We start from the raw sequence: 25,612 nt of genomic DNA, 5'->3' as shown, positions 1-25,612 counted from the left end.
CTTGGCTCTTCCACTGAGCAACTCATACCCCTTCCCTTCTTGGGATGAGCGCCTGATGCTTGTATTGGCCCACTTCTCCTGACAGGTCTCTGTGCATCCAACTCAATGTGCTCTTTTATGGTGCTTCCTCTTGTGCTGTTGGCGGACTTTCTGTAGCCCATAAACTTCCATGCAGTGATATATTTTTGTAACACCCAATTCATGCCATGGTTGAACAAACAGGATAGTATCAGTTCCATAAGCACTTCCAGTTTAACTAAGTTTGTTTTTTTGTTTTTGTTTTTGTTTTTCTTGAGACGGAGACTTGCTCTGTCACCCAGGCTGGAGTGCAGTGCGATCTCAGCTCGCTGCAACCTCCACCTCCGGGGTTCAAGCAATTCTCCTGCCTCAGCCTCCCAAGTAGCTGGGACTACAGGCGCATGCCACCACACCTGGCTAATTTTTTGTATTTTTAATAGAGATGGGGTTTCACTGTGTTAGTCAGGATGGTCTTGATCTCCTGATTTCGTGATCCACCTGTCTTGGCCTCCCAAAGTGTTGGGATTACAGGTGTAAGCCACCACACCCGGCCAACTAAGTTTTATTGATTTGTCTGTTACATTGTTATATGTTATGTACTGTGCTAGGCACCAGCAGTATAAAGTAAGGGCTCTGCCTTCAGGTTGCTGACCATCCAGTAGGGGTGTTAGATCATGAAAACTAACACCCCAACCCTTCTGATGAATGTATAAACAAAAAGGGAGTAATTGATGTTGTCTCAGGTGGAGGTAAAAGATTGGAGGTAAGTTCCAAGTGAGCAGAGGTTGTCAGTGTGAAGCCCATGATGACCTTGGGAATCCTTAATGGCTTCAGGGCAGCTCCAGTACTCTGAAATTATGTGCCAAATTTGAGTGCATATCCACAGAAGCATTTTCTGGTGAGTCATCAGCTTTCAGTTAATTTCGTGAGATCTAGGGTCCAAAAATATTAAGGACCATGGGCAGAGTGTGAAAACAGGAGGGCTAAGGGCACACATTAAGAACAGTACTGGCCAGGCATGGTGGCTCACGCCTGTAATCCCAGCACTTTGGGAGGCCAAGGTGGGCGGATCATGAGGTCAGGAGATCGAGACCATCCTGGCTAACAGGATGAAACCCCGTCTCTACTAAAAATACAAAAAAAAAAAAAAAAAATTAGCCGGGCATGGTGGCAAGCACCTGTAGTCCCAGCTACTCAGGAGGCTGAGGCAGGAGAATGGCGTGAACCTGGGAGGTGGAGTTTGCAATGAGCCGAGATCGCGCCACTGCACTCCAGCCTGAGTGACAGAGTGAGACTCCATCTCAAAAAAAAAAAAAGAACAGTACCAAAAATGAGGGACAGGGAAGTAGGCAGAGACAGAAAGCCCTCAGAGGGTAGGAGGCCAGTTGGGAGTGAGTCCTGTCACTGCAGCCAGGGAAGAGAATGATTTCAGAGACTGTCAGTGTAGCAGGGGCCATAGAGCCCAACTGCCTGAGTTAGAGGCCCAGCTCTGCTTATTAGCTCTGGGAACTCAGGCACATCACCTAACTTCTGTGTGCTTCATCCCTAAAATAGAAGTAATAATCATACCTCACTTATGAGGTTGTAGTGAGGATTAGAACAGTGCCTGGCAGGCACAGTTCACATAACACATTCACACTAATGTAAGAATTCATTGTAACTATTTAGATGCAGTAGATGCTATGTTCATTATAACGTTTGTTATAATAACTATTAGATGCCATGAAAGTCAGCACACGAAAGACTGAGAAGACCACTAGGTTTGACACGTCATAGGAAGTCACTGATGACCTCTGAAAGAGCAGGGCCAGTCAGGTTATTGTAGAGAAGTCAGACTGCAGTTGAGTTATAGAATGCAGCAGACATCTGCAAGTGGGAGCGGTGAGTGCAGCTGATCCTCACAAAAAGTTTTCTGGCAAAGGGAAGGAGAGATGGAGTCATACATTAGGAAGGAAGGAATAGGCAAGATTGAAAGAAGGGTAGTTTTGTTAAGTGGAAAAATGTTGAGCGTGTTTCTATGCTGAAAGGACACTGCCATGGAAGAAGAGATTAAAGATACAGAAAAGACTGGTAAACCTTGGCTGGGTGCAGTGGCTCATGCCTGTAATCCCAGCACTTTGGGAGACCAAGGCAGGCAGATTGCTTAAGCCCAGGAGATCAGGACCAGCCTGGACAACATACGAGACCCTGTCTCTATAAAAAATGAAAATAATAATTAGCCGGGCATAGTGGTATGCCCCTGTGGTCCCAGCCACTTGGGAGGCTGAGGCAGGAGGATCACTTGAGCCCGGGGTGACAGAGGTTGCAGTGAGCCAAAATCACACTACTGTAGTCCAGCCTGGGTGACAGAGCAAAACCCTGTCTTAAAAAAAAAAAAAAGTGGTGAATTGATACCTTTGACGGAAGGTCTTGGATAGGGGGATTTGGCTAGGGGTTTGACATACAGATGCTCCTCCACTGATGACAGCATTACATCCTGATGGATTGATCAGAAATTCATTCAACTTACAATTTACATTGGGTTTTAAAGACATAACCCTGTCATAAGTCAGGGAGTGTAATGATGCTTTCACCCCATTGTAAGGTCAAACCATCATAAGTTGGGGACCATCCGCACAACCCAAAGTAGACAGAGTAGCTTTAGAAGACAGCTGAAGGCCTGGCACAGTGGCTCACACCTGTAATCCCAGCACTTTGGGAGGCCAAGGTAGGCAGATCACCTGAGGTCAGAAGTTAGAGACCAACCTGGCCAACCTGACAAAACCCCGTCTCTACTAAAAATACAAAAAAATAGCTGGACATGGTGGCAGGTACCTGTAATCCCAGCTAATCAGGAGGCTGAGGCAGGAGAATCACTTGTACCCTGGAGGTGGAGGTTGCAGTGAGCTGAGATTGCACCACTGCACTCTAGCCTGGGCGACAGAGTGAGACTCCATCTTAAAAAAAAAAAAAAAAAAAACAAAAAGCTGAGAAGCTAGGAGGAAAGCAAATGGTGATATAGCCCCACACACAGGTGGAGAGAAGGAAGGATAAGGGAGTCTGTGTGTGAAAGCTTCTTCATCTTTGGTCTCTGGGACTCTAGGACATCTGCCCAGAACAAGGAGTTGGGTAGAATTTAGAACTTGACAGGAATAGTCAAGATTTGGAGTAGCCACTCCAGAGAAATGAGTCATGACAGCCAGAAGGCATGTTGGAGCCTCCTCCTGGATTGGGAGATTACTAGGAAATGTGTATTTTAAATTTCCAACAGTGGTAGCTGTGCCTAGCAGCCCAGGAGAAAGAGGAAGAGCAAATGGATGATTGGCTTCACCTAAACCAAGAGAAAGGGGTAGTGAAGGGAGGGGTTGTGCAATAAAACTGCTGGTGAGAGTTCAACAGGTCAGTCAGCCCTCCTTTCTCCATTCAGAAGTCTTCTATTATCCTTTAAAAATACAAACCTGATCATGTCACTTCTCAGCTAGGTCCTGTTTTACCTAAGACATAGCTAGCCAAGAACCCCTGGAGGACTCTGTGATTGGGTCTAAACAGGAATGTGCTGTCTCTGTCTCATGAGGGCATGTGTTATTCAAGGTCCTTCAGAAGATTCACTGGGATGACTGCATTCACAGCTGAACATTATTAATCCCACTTTGAGATGACCAGTCTCACTGTGGCCTCTCTCTCCCCAGATGGGAACATGGTATACCCCCAAAAATGAACATCGGGGTATCAGAACAAATATCCCCTTTTGGCCAAATTCTGAGGAGATTTGCAAAATAGGAAATTGCTTTTTATAGTGAATTCACTTCTCACAGGACTAGTTCCTGGTTTTACTCTTTGAGGAAACTCTTTATTTTTCTCTCCAACCAAAAATATCCCAGTATCATACCTATCTTCATTTATGTGATACCACCAAATACAGCATCTAAAACAATGCTTAACCAAAATAAGTACTCATGTATTGATTAATCAATTATTGCTTTTCAAGTTCTGCTTGGTTGAACCTTAAATTCTATTCCCTAGACATTTTTTAAAATCCCTAATGATTCTTTATCTTTACTGTTTTCTGTATTTTTGCAGCATTAAAAGGCTCTATTCTTTTTTCTCTTTTTTTTCTCCCAAACTTGTTTTTTTTTTCTTTAAGTCTCTATTCTTAAGGCTTAACATTAATAACTGCTAATATTTATTAAGCATTTACTGTGCCATGTACCATGCTGTGTTTTACCTGCATGAACTCACATAATCCTTACAATAGCCCTATGAGACAGGTAATGTTATTATCTGAATTATTCCAGGAAATTGAGGTGTAAAGGTGTTAAGTGCCTTTCTGAGGCATTCACAGCTGGTTCATAACAGTCAGGATTCAAGCTCAAGACTCTAACTCTGGGATATAAGTTCTTAACAGCTATGTTGTACCACCTCTCAATTAGATTTCTTCCCTAGTGCTTGATTCACCATTGGCATCTTGATTTTTTTTAAATTTACATTTGATGTAAGTCAACAAATATTAGCCAGTGCCAGATATATGCAAAGCACTTTTACATAAATATATGCAATATCATTTACTTACAAAAATCATATGTAATATCTGACACATAAATTGATTCTAAACATGATTAAACTAGGTCATTTCTTTCCATTAGAATTTATTATTTATTTTTATTTTTAATTATTTTTTGAGACATGGTCTTGCTCTGTTGCCCAGCCTGGGGTGCAGTGGTGTGATCTTGGCTCACTGCAGCTTCCGCCTCCTGGGTTCAAGCTATTCTCCCATCTCAGCCCCCAAGTAGCTGGGACTACAGGCACACACCACCGCACTTGGCTAATTTTTTGTATTTTGGGTAGAGACGGGGTTTTGCCATGTTGCCCAGGCTGGTCTTGAACTCCTGAGCTCACGCAATCTGCCCACCTCAGCCTCCCAAACTGCTGGGATTATAGATATGAGCCACTGCACCTAAACTATTATTGATTTTTAAATTTTGTGTGTTTTATCACAACTTAGAAGTGTTTTTTGTAAGCATGTATATAAGACGAATTTCTACAGACTCCAATTTAAGATAATGGGTTTGGACTAAATTATCTTTGTGATCCTCTGCCTCTAACTTAATGAGAGATGAATCCCATTTCTGTACACATTTAACGATTTTCAGCATATATTTCTGCTGTTGGTAACATGAAACCTCCATGATACTGTATAAACATACCACCTTCCCACTGGCTCTAAATGAAGTCATTGCAAAAATGGCTGTATTCCTACAGAAAGGAAGAAATGAATACCATTTTAACCTTGCCTTTAAATACCTCCTTTGGGGGCTGAATATTCTCTGCTGTGAAATCAGAATCATCCTAGGCACAGTCAAATCACAACCAACCTCTCAGTAACATGACAAGACTTTGATATCAATGACCTAGGTTAAAAAGATCACCATAAGCCCCTTTAGGTAGATTAAATATATTGCTATAGAACTTAATAAGTGAGATTAATAAGGCATCAGTTAACTGCTAAAACCAGCACAAACCAGGATAGTGCAGCCCTTCTGCATGCCTGTAAACTCTAAGCGATGCAGCAGTGTTTTTTCTTTTGCAGGCTGGATCAGGTGATAATTCACGTAGGAGCACTGAGCTTGAAGGAGTCACAGGAACTGGTATGTATGCAGTTCCATCTGGGAGAGACCATTCAAGGGGCCTCCATTTTTATGCTGCAGTTAAAATCAGTACTATATTTGCTATGTAGTAGATGGTGTGCCTGAAAAAATAAGGTGTGGGATCTCAGGGGCTCACTGCATAGAAGCAGGCATTGAGCCATAAAGAAAAGGTTGTAGCTCCAGGTGATGATGACTGTAGGATAGGAGGTGGAAGCGCCTTCCTCCAAGGAGAGTAAGGATGGATGCAGCTGTAGCTGAGTTTGCAGGTAAGGAGCAGAACTGAGCCAATTTCAGTTTTCTCTGGGAAGTAGAAGGCAGTGCCATCTGCAGGGCACAGAGGGACAAAGGATAGAGTAAAGGCTTGAAGAATGGCAAATGTGAATTCTGCATTGGAGAAAGGAGGGAGCTAAAACACAAAAGGATTGCTTGGTGGTGCTGAAGACCAACTTAAGTTGTAAGTTATAAATTTGTCATACCACCCTTCAGCACAGTTGTGGAATTTTTTTTTTTTTTTTGGGTACACTCTTTAGCCAGAATATAGGAACAAGAACAGAAACAATTGGATTGCTCCCACTTTAGAGATTAGCAGGTTAAGTGGAGCAGAGGCAAGAGAGGAAGGGGTTAAAGTTCCTGGCAGAAAAGCAGGTGGTGTGGTGATTCTGAGGCCTGGGTGAATTGGTTAAGAAAAGAAGGCACACACTTTGGGAGGCCGAGGCAGGCAGATCACGAGTTCAGGAGTTTGAGACCAGCCTGACCAATATGGTGAAACCTTGTCTCTACTAAAAATACAAAAATTAGCCAGGCATGGTGGTGGGTGCCTGTAATCCCAGCTACTCAGGAGGCTGAGGCAGGAGAATTGCTTGAACTCAGGAGGCGGAGGTTGCAATGAGCCAAGATCGTGCCACTGCACTCCAGTCTGGGCAACAGAGCGACACTCCATCTCAAAAAAAAAAAAGAAAAAGAAAAGCACAAAGATGTTTAAAATTGTTTATCAGAAGGCCCTGTACCTGGACTGCTATAAATTAACCAAATTTCCAGAACTTAGATATTCTACCTCTAAAGATTACAATGACTTTTTCTGGCCCCGCTTCTTCTTAATGGGTTTTGTTTGATTGTTTTGGCTATTTAGATTTAGAAACGGGATGTATAATATATTTGCAAAAAATTGCAACTTAGTGCTTTAGGCAAGATGCAAAGGAATATCTATTATTAGCCATAATAAGTGTGGAATCAGAATTTAGAGACTTGATTTATTCCTCTTACATTTGATTTGCTTCTCTTACAAAAGGTTTTTCAACTAAGGCAGTGTGGTGTAGGGTATATTTTTCTTTTTTCTCTCTTTTCAATTGCTGCTTTTCCAATGTATGATACGTTAAATTTTAAAATATTATCATGTAATGACATGAATGACAGTATCATCCATTGGACTGAACACCCGAATAGTATAGAGGTAATCTTGGAATGAATAATCCTCTGGAATAGGGATAATCTCCTGGTATAGGGGTAGTCTTGCCAAAGAGATAATAACATTGGCATCTGCTTAGCCATAACTCTTTATTGGATGATGCTTGAATGGACACTGCCATCAACTCTCTTAGGTGTTTCCTCTTTCCTTGCTTTCAGCTAAGGTTAATCTACTCTTTTTCTAAACAGAGTAGTAAGCAAATGATTTAAATATGTCACATTCTGATCCTGTGTTAATGAAATTATTCCCAGTGCCTTAATTGGGCTATATCCCAGTCTTCTCCTTTTAACTATTCTAGTTTACTTCTGCAGAAAGATAATCACATCTATTAGATATAGATATTACAAGTCAAAGTCTCAGAAGGAAGGCCCTTTTCCCTTTTTAGATAGTGGGGCATGTTCTGAAACAACAAGTATCTACTGGTTCCTTGCTATGTGCCCAGCACCATGATTGACCTGGACTCAAGGGTAAGCAAGATCTGAGCCCTGCCCTGAGGGACTTACACTCTAGTTGGAGGACAGTCACCATACACAACTGCCTTAGAACCTGGTAGGTTTAGGTACTTTATTTGAAATAGATACATAGTGTTATAAGGGTCCAGCAAGAGGAAATGTTACTTTTTTCTGGAGGAATTTGAGAAAATATCAGAAACATGGTGCAGAGTATCTTCTGTGATGTATATAATCTTTTCCTTTTCAGCATGTCTCAACTGCATTCCCAATCTAATATAAATTTTACAATATGACTGTCTTGTCATTGGACAGAAAAGACAGTATCATCAATGGGCTGAACAGAACAGAAATTACATGAGCAGATATCTCGATTAACTGTTATAACTTATCAAAATGAACCACTTACGTCTCCTTAGCAAGGTTTTTTGTACTGACAAAATATGAAGTATAAGATTAAGTGCACAGCTCACCTTCATCGGGGAGCTCTACTTTGCGACCTGGGATTTTCCTGGCAATGACATTCATTAAATTTGGTTAATTTTCCCACTTTCCAGTGGTACATCAGTTAGCAAATTTGAAGAGCTTGTTACTGATCTTAGTATCTAAGCTATAGGTGACTATAGTAAATCACTTGCTCCAATATGGTCTTCTTTCTTCCTTTAAAGGCCCAACATGCAGCAGAAATAGGAGCTGATGGCATCGCTGTCATTGCACCGTTCTTCCTCAAGCCATGGACCAAAGGTAAGTAGATAGGTCTGAAGGCATGGCACCTCACACGGTCCACTTCTTCTTGCCTCCATTCAAAATGGTTATATTTAATTTGTGAAAGTAAAGCACTATAGATTGGAGGCTTGAAGTCGCAATGGTACAGTGGTTCTCTGAAATATTTGCTCTCCCTGGATCCATAAAAGAGACTGCATTAAAGTACTTCAGTTCTTTTGCCCAGTAATTGATCTGATTGGGTCATCCACTGAGCCTGGTTGATCTGTAGATGCCTGTTTGGGTCAAGTGTCTGCTCCTAGACCAGTGAGTTGCATAGGGTGTCAGTCACATGGCAAAGCATGGGACCATTTTTCTTAGAAGAATATAAGTGATGGGCATTTTGAGACTACACATCCTATTCAAGGTTGAGTGAATGATGAATTTTAAGAGATTTCACAGAAATATTCATTGCCTTCTAGAATACCAAAGTATTGCTTTCTCTTTCTCTACTGTCTTCTCTGCAGAAACTATTTATGGTGTCTAAGTATACCAAGTCTTTTTAATCCTTTTTGATTAGCAAAAAAAGAAGTATAAATTTTAGAAGGATAAAAACAGACATTATTTGCCTACATGATTAAATAAATCCGTAATTAAATGCAGAATAGGTCTAAATCATCATGAAATATCAGCTATTATTGATACATAGAAAATAGTTCATTTAGGTAAGCAATTTAATATTTATAAATTGTGAGTTTAAAATGAACATTTTTAAAGTTTTAAAAATTTTTTAAATTATTTTTTAGAGATGAGGTCTTGCTCTGTTGCCCAGGCTGGAGTACAGTGGCATGATCATAGCTCACTGCAGCCTCAAACTCCTGGGCTCAAACAACCCTCCTCCATTGGCCTCCCAAGTAGCTGGGACTTACAGGCGCATGCCACCATGCCAAGCTAATTTTTAAAAAAATTTTATAGGGACAAGATGTTGGTATGTTGCCCAGGATGATCTTGAATTCTTGGCCTTGATCCTCCTGCCTCAGCCTCCCAAAGTACTGGGATTACAGGCATGAGCCACTGTGTCCAGCCCAACATTTAAAAATTTTTTCACGTGGCTTTACAAATTTTTACGTGAATATGTTTCCTAAAAGGAAAAATAATGAATATATGCATAATAATTTGTCAGAAATATTATCATAGACTTGAATACACATCGTAACAGTATTAAGTACATAAAATTCTCCTATTACCCAGTGGCATCCAAAGCAGGAGGAGTGCTGCTGGACCTATCATCTGCAGTAGTGTTGCAGGCGAAGCTCACATGAGATGATGCAGGAAACCCCACTTCCTCAGCAAACCAGAGTGTGCTCTCTTTTGATGTATCTGGATTTCTCCCCAAAGGGAAAAGTACCAAATTTTGCTGGAATTCTTGCAAAATGTGCCACTACTGCTATAATTTCCCTCTTGAAGCAGATATTGTTTATCTTTTTGTTACAGGATTTTCTCAATTAAAATCTTATTATTATCCTATAGTAGTCTCTGTTGTTTACTGTTCACACTTAGCCTTTTTGGGGTAAGACGACAAGAGTCTCACATGATGGACTTATGTTTTTCATGATCATCTCTTAATATATGGGAAGATTTTCATCAATTTTTTAATAGAGTTTAGTATGGTAGGAGAATAATCGTCTTATTTTGGGCTTTCTACAGAAAGGAAAATAAAACTTGAAGGAAGTGAGTTGCAAAAACATTGCAGTAGCAGTAGCAGGGATAGTAAAAGTGGTTGAGAATTTGAGGCTTCTGAGAAACATGGTTGTGTTTCATCAGATGATTCTCTTTTTTACCAGGAAAGCCACTATTTTACACCTGTTCACACCATGACTGTTCCTACTGTTCTTTCAGATATCCTGATTAATTTCCTAAAGGAAGTGGCTGCTGCCGCCCCTGCCCTGCCATTTTATTACTATCACATTCCTGCCTTGACAGGGGTAAAGAGTAAGTACTGCTTCTGTTGATGTTTCTTTCCTTCCAACTCTCACATCTTACCCTATTATGCTAAGAAACTCCACTCCATCCCACCCTACCCCATGCCCCAAAAGCACACCACCACTGACTGGGCAGTTCCAGTTGTTTCTAAATGTCACTCTAAAGTCCCAGCCCTTATCAATCATTCACACTGCCGTATAATGGAAGTTGTCAGGTATGAAAGGAAATTTGATCTCTGGGCACTTGTAGCACATACCTTTCATCTCTATCACACACACACCCCTTCTTCTTATTGAGAAGACATGAGTCTGTAAGCCTCACTAGGACAGGAGTGTGTCTACCTTGAACCTGTTGCACATAGGAAAGTCCTCTGATCTCTTCTGACTTCTCTTCTAGCTTTTCTTTTATTATTACTGTATTTCTCCGAGAGAAGAGTTTTACAATTAGCTGAAATTTCTTAGATTATTTTTAAAATCCCACTCTTTTCTAAATTCCATAAGAGGAAAAATGGAGGCTGTACTTTATAAACATTCTGAGGAAAAAAACAAAACAAAACTGCTTTTCCTATTCTCTACTCTCATACTTAGCAAACTCAACGCAAAACGTTTTACCTCTGGCCACCAAAATGTGTGTGGGCATTTCTCCCCACCAACAACCAATTCTTCATCAGAGACGAACTGGGTGTCCTCTAATTGGATTCAGTTCTGACACTGTCTACTGGAGTTAGCATTGGATCCCACAGGTTAAGGGCTTAGTCCCACAGGACTGCCCCCACTTCAGTGCCAGTCTCAAGTCCCAGGTTGTGGCCTGTACTTCCCACCAGCTGGCTATAAATCAGGGTTCCAATTACCTCCTCCTTGGGTTCAATTAATGTGCTACAGCAGTTCACAGAACTCAAACACTTTACTTACTATTGCCCATTTATTACAAAGGAAACAGATAAACAACCAGAGAAGAAGAGATGCATAGGGTAAGATGTGAGAAGGGGCATGGAGTTTCATGCCCTCTCTGAACAAGCCATCCTCCAGGCACCTTCATGTATTCAGCAACCCAGAAGCCCTGTCCTTTTAAGTTTTTATAGAGGCTTCATTATATAGGCATGATTGAGTACCTCATTGGCCATGGGTGATCAGCTCAATCTTTAGCCCGGCTTTCCTCCCCAGAGGCCAAGGGTGTGACTGAAAGTTCCACCCCTCTAAGTACATGGTTGGTTCCCCTGGCAACCAGCCCTCATCCTGAGGCAATCTAGGCGATCTAGCCATCATTAAACTTCATAGCATACAGAAATATACATATCACTTTGGAGATTCCAAGGGATTTAGGAGATTTGTGTCAGATGCTTCTATCTCTCAGGAAATTACAAAGGTCTTGGGAGCTCTGTGTCAGGAATCAGGGTCAAAGACCAAGTATTAGAATAAAATATTCTCCTAGCACCCCTATCTACAAGGTTTTGGGTACTTTGTCTCAGGAACCAGGGACTGAGACCAAATATATATTTACACTTCACAAATATCCATCTACTGCCTTCAAGGAATGGGAAGTTTCGCATTATAATTGGACAAGCACATAGGAGCTGCTAGTCAGGAACCAGTGATTATGCCTAGTCTGCAGTCAGTTCTGGCTGACAGCAGCATGTGGCAGCTCACTGCAGATGCATGACACTATATGAGATGTTATTTCCTAGAGATGTGCAGATTAATGAGGCACTTATTATTTTGAGCAGTTCGTGCTGAGGAGTTGTTGGATGGGATTCTGGATAAGATCCCCACCTTCCAAGGGCTGAAATTCAGTGATACAGATCTCTTAGACTTCGGGCAATGTGTTGATCAGAATCGCCAGCAACAGTTTGCTTTCCTTTTTGGGGTGGATGAGGTAAGTCACCCCCTAGCATGTTGCAGCAGGTCAGTTCCCTCCAAAACAATTTGTGTAGCTATATAGTAGCATCTCTTCTCTTTCTCTTTTTTATAAAAGTGAATATTTTTTGTTTCTGATTAGCAACTGTTGAGTGCTCTGGTGATGGGAGCAACTGGAGCAGTGGGCAGGTAAGCATGACTCATTTTTCCCAGTGGTTATAAAGTCCCCCATAAAGGCATTCATCACCAAAGTAGCTGTATTTCTTGCATGTGTATCCTTTCTAATAGAAGTTTCCTTTCTTTTCTACATTCTTCCAGTGAAAGGGAATTAAATACTGCTTAGCTGTTTGTTAGAAATTCAGTCATTGGACTGGGCATGGTGGCTCAGCCTGTAATCCCAGCACTTTGGGAGGCCAAGGTGGGCAGATCACTTGAGGTCAGGAGTTCAAAACCAGCCTGGCCAACATGGTGAAACCCCATCTCTACTAAAAATTTAAAGAAATGGGCCGGGCACAGTGGCTCACGCCTGTAATCCCAACACTTTGGGAGGCCAAGGTGGGTGGATCACGAGATCAGCAGTTCGAGACCAGCTTGGTGAAACCCTGTCTCTACTAAAAATACAAAAATTAGCCGGGCATGGTGGCGGGCGCCTGTAATCCCAGCTACTTGGGAGGCTGAGGCAGGAGAATCGCTTGAAACCGGAAGGCGGAGGTTGCAGTGAGCTGAGATCGCACCACTGCACTCTAGCCCAGGCAACAAGAGTGAAACTCCATCTCAAAAAATAAAAAAAAATTAGCCAGGCGTGGTGGCAGGCACCTGTAATCCCAGCTACTCGGGAGGCTGAGGCATGAGAATCACCTGAACCCAGGAGACAGAGGTGGCAGTGAGCCAAGATCAAGCCACTGTATTCCAGCCTGGGTGACAGAGTGAGACTCCATCTCAAAAAAAAAAAAGGAAAAAGAAAAATTCAGTCATTGTTTAGAAGCATCTGTTGCAGTTACAGGTGAGACACATGACCACATGAACTGAGCACATGCACAGGGCCTACACCTTAGCAGGAGCTGACCCTTAGTGCTATAGACCCTGGTGACCAGTGTCTCAAGGATGGACTCACACTTTATGAGTTCTATCTTTGTCAGAACTTATTTGGTTACAAGTAACAGAAACCCATTTGAACTAGCTTATGTACAAGAAGATATGTTATTATAAAATACTGGGAAATCACATAGAACCTAAGAGGAGGATGTACAACCAGGCCTCAGAGAAGATGAAAGCCAAGAACTGCAGAATCTCAATAGCCAAGGCAGATTATCTTCCATATGTGGTTTTTTGGAGAGACTCACCTCCACATCTTTCTGCACATCTCTTTATTTCTCTTCTCTCTCTCTGTATCCAGATGGGCTTTCTCTGCTTCAGCATGCACATGGCCAGTCATGGCTGCCCAAGCATGGCATCTCGGGACATCATTAGATAGCACTACCTAGGCAAGTGTCCATGTCAGGTCCAACCAGAAGCATGTGGCCCAATGCCTACTTAGCAAAAGACAGGCAATTCAATTAGCATGTCCACTGCACATGTTAACCTGATTCATAAGAATATGCTTCCAAGCAGATTGAATGAAATGTTTGCATTAACTGAAAGGTACCAGGGGAGCAAAATAACATTTACAACATGTCTTGGTGAGCCTGGCTGTGAGGAAGAGTGACTGAGTTGAATAATATAAATGGCTTGTTCACCAAGCCAAGATGGCCTATGACAGCCATTGTAACTACAGGGGTATTTCTATTGAGGAAATTTGAATGTGTATTTGTTGACCATATGTATTAATTCATTCTCACATCGCTATAAAGAAATATCTGAGAAATTTATAAGAAAAGAAGTTTAATTGGCTCACAGTTCTGCAGGCTGTACAGGAAGCATGGCAGCATGTGCTTGGCTTCTGAAGGAAACTTTCAATCATGGCGGAAGGCTAAGCAGGCACATCTTACATGGCCAGAGCAGGAGGGAGAGGAGGTGAGGTGCCACACACTTTTAAATAATTGGATCTCACGAGAACTCACTATCGCGACAACAGCACAAAGGAGGATGTGTTAAACCATGAGAAACTGCCCCTGTAATCCAATCACCTCCCACCAGCCCCACCTCCAGCACTGGGGATTACATTTCAACCTGAGATTTGGGCAGGGACATAGATCCAAACCATATCACCATTAAACCTTTTTCCGCCTGGAAATTCTTACTTTTTTGGCTCCTGCTTTTTGTCCTCCATACTAGGCATTTTAATTCTGTCAACATAATCTATAAGCAAAGTACATTTGGTTAGACTTCGTTTCTCCCTAGTTATAATCACCTTTCTGTCTAACCAGGGATACACCTAAGACCATTGGGATTCAAATGTTAGTATTCTGAAACTCCTCAGACATTGTTCTTCCTTGCTCTATTGCCACAAGATAACATGAGCTTCACATTCCTGGAATCCCTTGCTGTTGACCCCAGTTCTATATATACAAGTCCAACAACATTTCTGTTAGTGGTACATCAAGATAAATACATTTTCTGATACCGACTTACTATGAGAGAAGCCATTTGAATTTAAAGAACTTGGGGAAATATCCTTATTATGAGTTTCTATAACCTTCTACCTTGCTGGTTTCTCTAAGAATTCAGTGACTTATTTAAGATATTTATCTTTATAGGTAGAGTTGGAGAGTTTTTTAAGTCCACAAAAATATTTTGTCAGATCAAATTCTCACCTTCATTATTGTTGAATTGTTATAGAAGACAACATGAAGCAATGGAAAGCTTTCATGGAAACTCTGAAGCCCTTCTTTAATCAAAATAAAAACCAGGCCTACCTTGCAGGGTTTTACAAGGATTAGACATGATTTATGTCAAGCACCTATAATATAATAGGCACTTAGTAAATGATCCCTCATTTTATTATCATCATTATTAATATTACTATCTAGAAACTAGTCTTTAAGTAATATACACATTAGCAAGGAATATAGGTAATTTGTTGGGATTTGCCCCTATTTTCATGGTGTTCCATCCACCCAGTTTTTCAGCATAAGGCTTTTAGGACTCACCTCAGATGCTACCTTTTATCCACAGTTCTTGTCTAGCATTGCACCTGTGTGTACCCTAGGGCAAGAGCTGGCCTCAGTCGCTTCCTAACAAATACATCTCCATCTTTTTTATCTTTTTTCTGATTTTCTTCCTTTATCCCCTTTTGCCTGTCTTCCTTCTCTGCAGTACTGCTCAGTATTGCTGGAAAACTCAGAACTGAAGACAGTCTTGTCCCCTAATAGATTAGGATCCAAAAACAGACTTTAGGAGGACTAGGTGTATTTTCTCCCTTTAAACAGCAGAGGGATTTGAAGATCTGGACCTTTCCTGTTGAGTTATTGAACCTGCAGTATTTGTTATTGTCTTGCCAGTACCTATAACTACCTGGGAAAAAAGACAAACCAGATGTTGGAGGCTTTTGAACAAAAGGACTTCTCTTTAGCCCTGAACTACCAGGTAAACGTTTTCTTCCCTTCCCATAAATCACAGCCTTTTTTCTTCCCCACTTGAGGATTCTTTTTCTTCTCTCTACCATGCCTGCCCTCATTAAAATTGCCCAGCCACTTCTTTCTTTACCTTTCTTCTGTTTTGTACTTTTTCTTGTTTAAAACCAAAGCTGTCCCCATTGTCTGTGTTCCCGACATGTCTAATCAGGACAGGACCCATACGGGGATGGCTCCTCTCTTCCTCCTAGAAAGGATCTTATTTTTACTCTATCTTCAAAGTACTTTTGTGACTATAATAAAATGGTCATAGATTTCTGGGAAAATGACCACAGGCTGTCCCCTTGAGGACATCACACCAGAGTTATCACAGAATATGAGGAAGCTATGAAGATGGTAACCTAAAATGGGGAAGGCTTCATTCAAAGTCAGGGCAGGTCAGTCTTGTCCACCCTGGAAATGTGCTGAGAACTAGGAACATCCACCAGGAAGGAAATAAGAGCCTAGTGGGTGATCCAAAGTAGATACAGGATTTGAGACAGGAAGGAAAAACCAGCAGAAGCTGATAGGTTGCAGGGAAGACCCCAGAGGACACAGTGGCTGCTGTGAATGTTCCATGGAGGACAGCCTAGCCATCAGGGAAAGAAGAGCCTCAGTGAAGGGTGGAACAGTCTCAACAACTGGTTCTCTTTTATTTAGAGATAGGGTCTTGCTCTGTTGCCCAGGCTGGAGTGCAGCGATGTGATCATAGCTCACTGCAGCCTTGAATCCTCCTGGGCTCAAGCAGTCCTCCCGCCTCAGCCTCCTGAGTAGCTGGGACTACAGGCATGTGCCACCATGCCCAGCTAACATCTGGTTCTAACCCATGGTTCTAAAGTGTAAATGGAATGAATTGGAAGAAAGTAGGATGGACATGAGAGCAAGAATTTTGGGGTCTGAGAGGCGTGAGGATTTTCAGGATAGTATAAGTGGTTGAGAGGAGTATCCCAAGAAAGTAAGTGGGAATGGAAAGACAGAAGCAAGATTGGAGCAAGTGGTTGGTCCTAATAAAGCTTGGCTGTGGGATCTTTCTGAACAGGACAGGCTGCCATCAGGGTAATCAGAGATTACAGATCAGAAGTACAAAGTATCCTGGGGGTTAAAGGAAGTGACCTGCAGCCCCAACCCAAAGGCAACATGAAGAAGCAGAATCCAGAGTGGTTAATTATTCCCTACCCGTAGGCCTCAAAGTTGAGCCATCATAAATCTACTTCCTCCTTAAAGTTTAAATACCATATGTAATATTCGCCTTTGTCCTCAGACCAAGTGAAGCTAAGAACAGGAACAGGGTAGGGATCTAGGAAGCTGTGCCAAATAAACTGAACATCGACAAGACTTTGGTTTAGATAAGGGTGAGAAGAATGAATTGTGCAGACTCTGCCATCTCCTTGCATTGATGGTTCTCCCCACCCTGCCCAGTTTCCTAGAAAAGGTTATTTCTGAAAATTCTAACCTGTTCTGAGCAGAACAGGGAAATCATAGATGGAGTAGACTGAAGCAGCTATAATGCTGACCCTTCCATTCAATGACTTCTCTTACTGGTTAATCTAGTCTCTTTTTTCCCCTCTTAGTCCCACTCTAAATAAATCATCCCATTGAAAACAATGTTGGTAAGGAACTTAGTTTACCACTCTCTGTTTCAAATCATCCCATTGAAAACAATGTTGGTAAGGAACTTAGTTTACCACTCTCTGTTTCAAATAAATCATCCCATTGAAAACAATGTTGGTAAGGAACTTATTTTACCACATTCTCTGTTTCTTCTTAAGAAAGCACGTGTGAGTGAGTCTTATTCACTCAGTACATAATTTCAGTAAAGGTGGTTTCTGCTCTTAAAGAGCTTTTAGTCAAGTGAAGAAGCAGACAAAAAGTTAGGGCTAAATTTATCTCATTCACTTCAATGTACTTAAGTGCCATCTGTTATATTTACATGAGTGAAATTATACATGTACAAAGATATTCCTTGCAGCTTTGTTTGTAACAGCAAAAGATAAAAACAGCCCAAATATTCATCCATAAGGCAATGGTTAAATACATTTTATTATGCAGTCGAATTATATATAGCTCTTAAAATGAGATAGCTTTATGTATTCTGACCTGGAAAGATCTACATGCTATGTTAAATGGAAAAAAGCAGCCAAATATAAGATAGTAAATGTAATGTGCTATATTGTTCATGGGGTAGAACATATATGTTTGTAAGTCTCTGGGTATTAAAATTTTATTCTACATTGTATTTCTAGTATACAGTCAATTAAAACAAATATGTTAAGCATTTTGAAAAATACTTTTAAATATAAAGTAAAATGTTATTGAAAATGCATCTCTTAATAAGATGCATGAGGCTCTAAGGCCAGGCACGGTGGCTGACGCCTGTAATCCCAGCACTTTGGGAGGCTGAGGTGGGCGGATCATGAGGTCAGGAGATCGAGACCATCATGGCTAACATGGCAAAACCCCGTCTCTACTAAAAATACAAAAAATTAGCCGGGCGTGGTGGCGGGCGCCTGTAGTCCCAGCTACTTGGGAGGGTGAGGCAGGAGAATGGCATGAACCTGGGAGGCAGAGCTTGCAGTGAGGCGAGATCATGCCACCGCACTCCAGCCTGGGTGACAGAGCGAGACTCCATCTCAAAAACATAATAATAAAATAAAAATTAAAAGATGCATGAGGCTCTTTTTTAAAAAATCAGTTTGTCTGGAATCCGTGGATGAATATTATTTAATGCTAGGATAAGTTGAGGTTCAGCATCAATACTATTTTTGTTTTTAGAGAAATAAGTGCTACAAAACTGTGTTCATGTAAGTTAGATAATAATGGAAGGAATTTTGTTATAGCAGTGTCACCCAGTTCTTTGAACATTTTTTGAGTCATATGCCAAAATCACAGAATACTTTAATGATTTTCAGCTGAAACCTGAGTAGCAGTGTAGAAAGGAAATCATTGAAAAACCTCTGATTTTTGAGAGGACTTATTACCTATTAATTAGAGGAATCACTGTCCCTCTCTTTATCAATACCAATACTGATATTTTGATTTGTATCCCAAGGCAATGATATAGAAGGCTGTCTTTATTTTTTTTCAAAAGTAGAAAAGACTGTGAAAGGGGAAACAGAAAAGAACAACCTGCACCTCCATTTCATGCAGATTCTTATGCTGATCAATTTTAGAAAACAGCACTTATGGAAGTTGAGGATCTAGAAATTGATTCCCATAAATCTTAGCCTTAGCCATGTGCTCCTTAGGCATCCTGGAAGGTGCCCCAGAGCTTATATGCACCTGAGTTTGAAAACCACTGCACTAGCTGATAAGTTTACCTGTGTAAGCCAGATGGATAAGGGGTGTGATTCCCATCTTTACTCTCTTGTAGAATTCCATCATTGAAGCTTCTTTTCTGCACGGGCCCATTTTGTAAAGCCTACATGTATGAAAAGATCTTACCTTAGCCTGGATGGATCCCAGCCATCTTCACTTGGCTATTTTTCTCCACTCTGACAGACCTTCAGTAAATGAAGGTGTGCAGACTTTTTAGGGTTTCTGTAATTTGACTTCTACATTATTTACATTGTTTACACAGTTCAATAATACTAACTATAGATACGTTTGTTCTTTTCTAGTTTTGTATCCAGAGATTTATCAACTTTGTTGTCAAACTAGGTAAGTGCCACCCATCTTCTGCTTTGTCTGCTGCTGGAGACTGTAAAGAAAATGGAATACCATCACTTTATCTGAGGGTTCAACAAGAACACCTTTTAATGGTCTGTTGCAAGCAGAGTTCTGTTTCCCTTATTAACCCTCGGGGCCAACCATATAAAACTGTGAAGTAAACCTAGTTGGAAAATCTTTGGCAACCTTCTCCATTTTAGCACATGCCTACCCCATTTTCCATTCTTTCTCTCCTAAACCATCAGCACTCCCTCCCTTTACTTGCTTCAGCTCATTAAAATTCTACTACTGCATTGAAGTTGATTTCAGCCTAAGTGCTTGGAGGAAGGCAGTCTAAATACAGATTTTACTAAATTGTGAATGACTGACAGCTCTCCCAAGAGTATTTACAATTTAAACAGAGTTTATTAACACAAGTAAGCCTAAATGGATGGAGGTTTGGATAATATGACAAAGTAAAATTGGGGAGCAGTCGTGGGGAGAAATACAGTGAATTTTGAGTAGAGAAACCGCTCCAGAGTGTCTTAAATCTTCTATAACAAATGACATGCCACTATCCACTCTTCTGCAAGAGATTGGCCCTTGGGCCAATTGAATCTGCGTTAATGCAGGAAAATTTTTAAGTTTATTTTTGGCAGACCTCTCTGCTCCCTGTCAGAGTCCTGCATAATTCTGACAACTCCTCCCTCTCCCCCAAGCACCTCTTCTGTGTTATGCCCCTCATTCTTGCAGGGTTCTCAACCCACTCTCTTACTCCTTCAAGGACGTTTCTGTTTGTTTTTCCACTTTTGTGATTTTTGCACATTTGTGTGCTGCCAGTGCTATAAACTACCTATTATTGTTCCATTTTTCTAAGCAATGTTTTCACAAAATTGTGGGTTTGGTGTGATAATTATTATGTTCCTAAAGTACATTAAAATAGGTATTGAACTGTTAAAATTTTAGACAAACTAAAAGCTTGATGTGTGTAGTAGTCCCCCCTTATCTCAGGGGGATATGTTCCAAGATGACCAGTGGATGCCTGAAATTGCAGATAATACGAAACCCTATATATACTATGTTTTTTCCTGTACATGCATACCTATGGTAAAGTTTAATTTATAAATTAGGCATAGTAAGAGATAAACAGTAACTAATAATAAAATAGAACAATTATAACAATATACTGCAATAAAAGTTATATGACTATGGTCAGTCTCTGTCTGTCTCTCAAAATACCTTATTATTTTTGGACTGCAGTTGACCACAGGTAACTGAAACCATGGAAAGTGAAACTGCAGACAAGGGAGACCTACTGTATATTCAATCATGCTAATATTTTCCCTCCCAATGCTCAGTTTTTACTGCAACTAAGTTAACTTAGCAAAAGAAAGTTAGTTCTTCTATCTTGAATCTGAAAGCAATAGCCAGCTAAGAAAACAAATTACAGACATTTTAGAAGATGGGGATTGGGGATTATGATGGATAATTATTAGTTATGCTTTTTACATATTAACAGTGTACCTGATCTTCCATCTGCCTCTCCAATCTGAAGGCTTTGTCTTTCTTTAGTTCTGAAAAAATTCTCTGTTTTCTGTAAAGAATGTTTTGACTACATTTACTCAAATCTCTCATTCTGAAAGTCTATTAGTTGTATTTTGGATTTTCTCAATCTGTATCTCAATTTTAAAAAACATTTAACATATCTTTCTATGCTGTATTCTGGATTATTTCCTTAGCTCTACCTTGAAAATCACTAATTCTTTCTTTAGCTATGTTTTTACTGTTTGATTTCCCTAAATATATTTTTTTTTTTCAGTATTTCTTGTTGTTTTATACTCTACTGTTCTTTACTTCTCTTAGCCTACGGCTTCTATTCCTTCTTTTATCTCTGAGAAGTCTCTTTCAGAATTTTCTGTCATCTACTATCAGGATGTGAGTTTTGTCATTTTTGAATGTGCTAGTTCTCATGCTGCTGCTTTTCCTCATGGGTTTTGTAATTTTTAGCTTTGAGCTCATGTTCAGAGACTGTTGTTTTCTGGGTAACCCATTGAACATTAGGCTGTAAGGTGCCCTATCAAGTGAGTTTACATTTGCCTCTGCGAGGACACTGTAGTTCCACCAGTTCTAACCAGTCTTTGGGTTAATTTCTTAGTATAGTACCTATACTAAGTGTGTGACGTACATTGAGATCCACCATTCACCTTTGGCTCAGGCTTGAGATTTCTTTCATGAGATCTGTTTCCATCCACAAGCCTAGTAGAAGTCAAGCTTTCTTCTTTATCCCCAGACCAGTGGGCTGGGTTTTTTTCTATTGCTTTTTACAGAAGGCTGACTACCAGTTTTACATAGGTAGTTTAATTCCAGCTTCTCACCATGCATAGATCTAAGGCTTCATTTTCCATTCCCATCCCAGCCGTATAACACCAGCATGAAAACAGCAGCGTTGAGTCATAAGCCACCTTAAGTACTGCATTTCTCAGGGACTTCCTAAATAAGCTTAAACTAAATTTCATCCTGGCAACAAAGTCCTACCTTCTTTGATCAACAATAGTATATTCCTAAATCAGATTATCCTCAAGGGCTGTTTGGCATCAGCTTCTCCTCACCCTTCTGACCTCTTTATTCCTGACACCTTTGGCTTCTCCTTCTTGGGTTTAAGATTAACCTTGAGTCTTCGTTTTCTTTTACTGTCATCAACTTTTAAAATTTTCCAGCGTTTCTGTGTTTGAAGCAGGAAGAGGGATTTCAAATGATTGCTCATCTGTCATATTGACTAGAAATGTTCCCATCTTTTGTTTTAATCTTACCCTGTTGTAGTAGTTGCTGTTAGCATATGATCTCCTTCTTTGGGATTTTTGTGGAGAGATAGACGGTACCAGTCATGTTTCCTCATTTATTTTTCCCGTCTAGGTTTTGGAGTGTCACAGACCAAAGCCATCATGACTCTGGTCTCTGGGATTCCAATGGGCCCACCCCGGCTTCCACTGCAGAAAGCCTCCAGGGAGTTTACTGATAGTGCTGAAGCTAAACTGAAGAGCCTGGATTTCCTTTCTTTCACTGATTTAAAGGATGGAAACTTGGAAGTTGGTAGCTAGTGCCTCTCTATCAAATCAGGGTTTGCACCTTGAGACATAATCTACCTTAAATAGTGCATTTTTTTCTCAGGGAATTTTAGATGAACTTGAATAAACTCTCCTAGCAAATGAAATCTCACATCAATCAACAAGCATTGAGGTACCTTTTGTGAGCCTTAAAAAGTCTTATTTTGTGAAGGGGCAAAAACTCTAGGAGTCACAACTCTCAGTCATTCATTTCACAGATTTTTTTGTGGAGAAATTTCTGTTTATATGGATGAAATGGAATCAAGAGGAAAATTGTAATTGATTAATTCCATCTGTCTTTAGGAGCTCTCATTATCTCGGTCTCTGGTTCCTAATCCTATTTTAAAGTTGTCTAATTTTAAACCACTATAATATGTCTTCATTTTAATAAATATTCATTTGGAATCTAGGAAAACTCTGAGCTACTGCATTTAGGCAGGCACTTTAATACCAAACTGTAACATGTCTCAACTGTATACAACTCAAAATACACCAGCTCATTTGGCTGCTCAGTCTAACTCTAGAATGGATGCTTTTGAATTCATTTCGATGTCACCACTTTTCGCTCTTCAAAAACACTGGGTCAGGTGAGGACTTGTTTCAGTTCCTATAACTAAGTAAAGGGAGGCTTTCTCATAACAAAGGAAAAAGTCTTCCCCAAAGATGAATTTAAGTCTCCACTTTTTTCTATACAGAAAACTCAAAACTCAAAGTTTCAAAGAACCAAAGGACTCTTCCTCTGGGCACCACAAACTTCCCCTTCCTCCACCGAGAAGACTGTCTCTCCCGCAGGACCCTGAATTATTGAAATCGAAGGCTGACTTCCTTTCTGCAGTGAGCCCAGGCGCTAATGTTATTATCCTGTCACACTTGCAACTAGTTACTTTTGTTTAGTGATAGAAGATTTGGGGAGGACCGAAAGGACTCACAACTTTCTCTCCATACCTCCTTTTACTCTTTTCTTTCTGTGTAATGTATCAACAACTGTTTAATCTCCCTTCTAACAAACCTTGATATAAGTTTTCTGATATCAAAGTATATTGACAGTTAACCCTTACTGATTTTAAACTTGACTATCCAGTCTGTTAATTACCTAAGATTTTGTTTTCATTTCATCTCTAATTGTTTTGATCATTGGCAGAGAAAGAGTATTTGAAATTCATATCAGTTTTGCTCCTTATTTTAATCACTTTGAATTAAAAATAAAACTTTTTCAAAATGCAAATTTGAAATTATAAGTAGACTTCAATTATCTTTGCTAATCCTCTCTTTAATTAGTCAGCTAGTTAAAAGTTGGTTATATTCATATATCCTCAACCCTCTTTTTGCCTTTGTAGCTTTTAATTTCCTGAAAGAAGAAAATGAGTTGTTAGTTTTTGGTTCTGAGGATGTGATATCCTTACTTACTGATACTAAAGCCAAATTTAAATTTTAAAATTAATTCTTGGGTATCCAATAAACAAAGAACTATTTTTCTATTTTTGCTTTTGTGAAGTCAATGCTTAGAGGATTTTTAAGATGGTGAGTGAGCTTTTGTGAACATAAAGAGAAATATGATTTTAAAATGACCAGGTCTGAGTTTAGCTCTGTTAACATCCAGTAGCTTAGAAATGAATATCATGGCCGAGTGCCGTGGCTCATGCCTGTAATCCCAGCACTTTGGGAGGCCGAGGCGGGCAGATCACGAGGTCACGAGATCGAGACCAGCCTGACCAACATGGTGAAACCCATCTCTACTAAAAATACAAAAATTAGCTGGGTGTAGTGGCGCACGCCTGTAGTCCCAGCTACTCAGGAGGCTGAGGCAGGAGAATCGCTTGAGCCCGGGAAGCGGAGGTTGCAGTGAGCCAAGATCGCGCCACTGCACTCCAGCCTGGTGACGGAGCGAGACTCTGTCTCAAAAAAAAAAAAAAAGAAGAAGAGAAAAGAAATGAATATCATATAGCAGTAGGCTATTAATAGTGCACTTAAGAAGTAAAATTTTGGAATACTACGAACTTACCGTTTTGTTTATAATCTATTCCTAAATTGTTTTTAACATTAAAACTACAGTAATGGCATGTGAAATATTTCATTCAACACAGTAGTAAAAGCTGATTTCCAACCTCTTTGTTTCAAGATAGAAATCTGAGATCAGTCCACTGGGGATGGTTGGAGGGACAGGAGTGATTTTAGGAATTGGTTTTACTTAAGATCTCTCTTGCCAGGTGTGGTGGCTCACGCCTGTAATCCCAGCACTTTGGGAGGCCTAGGCGGGTGGATCATGAGGTCAGGAGATCAAGACCATCCTGGCTAACACAGTGAAACCCCGACTCTACTAAAAATACAAAAAATTAGCCAGGCGTGGTGGCGGGCGCCTGTAGTCCCAGCTACTCGGGAGGCTGAGGCAGGAGAATGGCGTGAACCCGGGAAGTGGAGCTTGCAGTGAGCCGAGATCGCACCACTGCACTCCAGCCTGGGCAACAGAGCAAGACTCCATCTCAAAGAAAAAATAGAACATCTCTCTTGGGTTTATTGAAAGATGTAGGAAAATGCCATGGGGGTGAGGTGGAAGTAGGGTTCGGGGGCAGTGGGAGTAATGTATATTCTTTCCTAGAAAGGGTATTTGCCACAACTTGAGAGAAATTTCTTCTTTCTGATCACCTGAAGGGCACGGAAAATCCAAACTCTTAGGAGGCTGATGTCTAAGGCTGGGTTGAGGGGCTTTGCAGAGTGACTGCAACCCAAGTTTAGGTACCCACCTGGGCTCACCAAGGCTTTTTCATACAGAGGAAATGGAGTGGGATCTACAAACCCATCAAATCAAGTAGAGGAAACAACACATCCAAGCCATTTAACCATTTCTGTATCACATGCTGACTCAACCCTCAGTTTCCTCCAGTGGAAGTAAGAGGGAAACTTGGAACCAAAATTATGCAAATAGCAGAGCTAAGCCCCAGGTAGAGGCAGAGCACTACCTCACACTTTGTTTCTGGGGCTGAGAAATGGCTATCTGGGTGGACAAAAAAACCCAAATCGTAGTTTCTCCTAAGAGTCTCCCCTTGGTGACTCTTAGGAAATTGTTTGATACATAATACATTTTAGCATGTTAAGTTACACAACTAGAAGGAAAACCCTAAAGCATTTTCTTAAGTCTTAATCACACAATTAATAAATATAATGGAATGGATTCAACAAAATACATAGAGAATTATATCCAGCAGGATGTGTTACCTTTA

General features: G+C 40.6%; 1 protein-coding gene across 16 annotated transcripts in view; it reads left to right on the top strand.

Moving 5' to 3' along the window:
* The window catches only part of NPL (N-acetylneuraminate pyruvate lyase), a 40,915-nt gene extending 17,043 nt beyond the window's left edge, over positions 1-23,872 (top strand). For 5 of the 16 annotated variants that reach the window (XM_063788382.1, XM_063788359.1, XM_063788335.1 and 2 more), the window contains 9 exons: positions 5,585-5,642; positions 8,225-8,300; positions 10,158-10,250; positions 11,965-12,113; positions 12,237-12,283; positions 15,535-15,619; positions 19,263-19,302; positions 22,204-22,981; positions 23,090-23,619. In XM_063788382.1, the coding sequence (XP_063644452.1) occupies positions 5,585-5,642; positions 8,225-8,300; positions 10,158-10,250; positions 11,965-12,113; positions 12,237-12,283; positions 15,535-15,619; positions 19,263-19,302; positions 22,204-22,388 (733 nt within the window). In that variant the 3' untranslated portion in view covers positions 22,389-22,981; positions 23,090-23,619. 16 annotated transcript variants of the gene reach the window in all.
* Positions 23,873-25,612: the final 1,740 nt, after the last annotated feature.

The sequence above is a fragment of the Pan troglodytes genome, chromosome 1, assembly GCF_028858775.2.
Source record: "Pan troglodytes isolate AG18354 chromosome 1, NHGRI_mPanTro3-v2.0_pri, whole genome shotgun sequence".
Classification (NCBI taxonomy): Eukaryota; Metazoa; Chordata; class Mammalia; order Primates; family Hominidae; genus Pan; species Pan troglodytes.
Note: the sequence above shows the minus strand (reverse complement) of the source record. Positions and strands in the feature narration are given on the sequence as shown.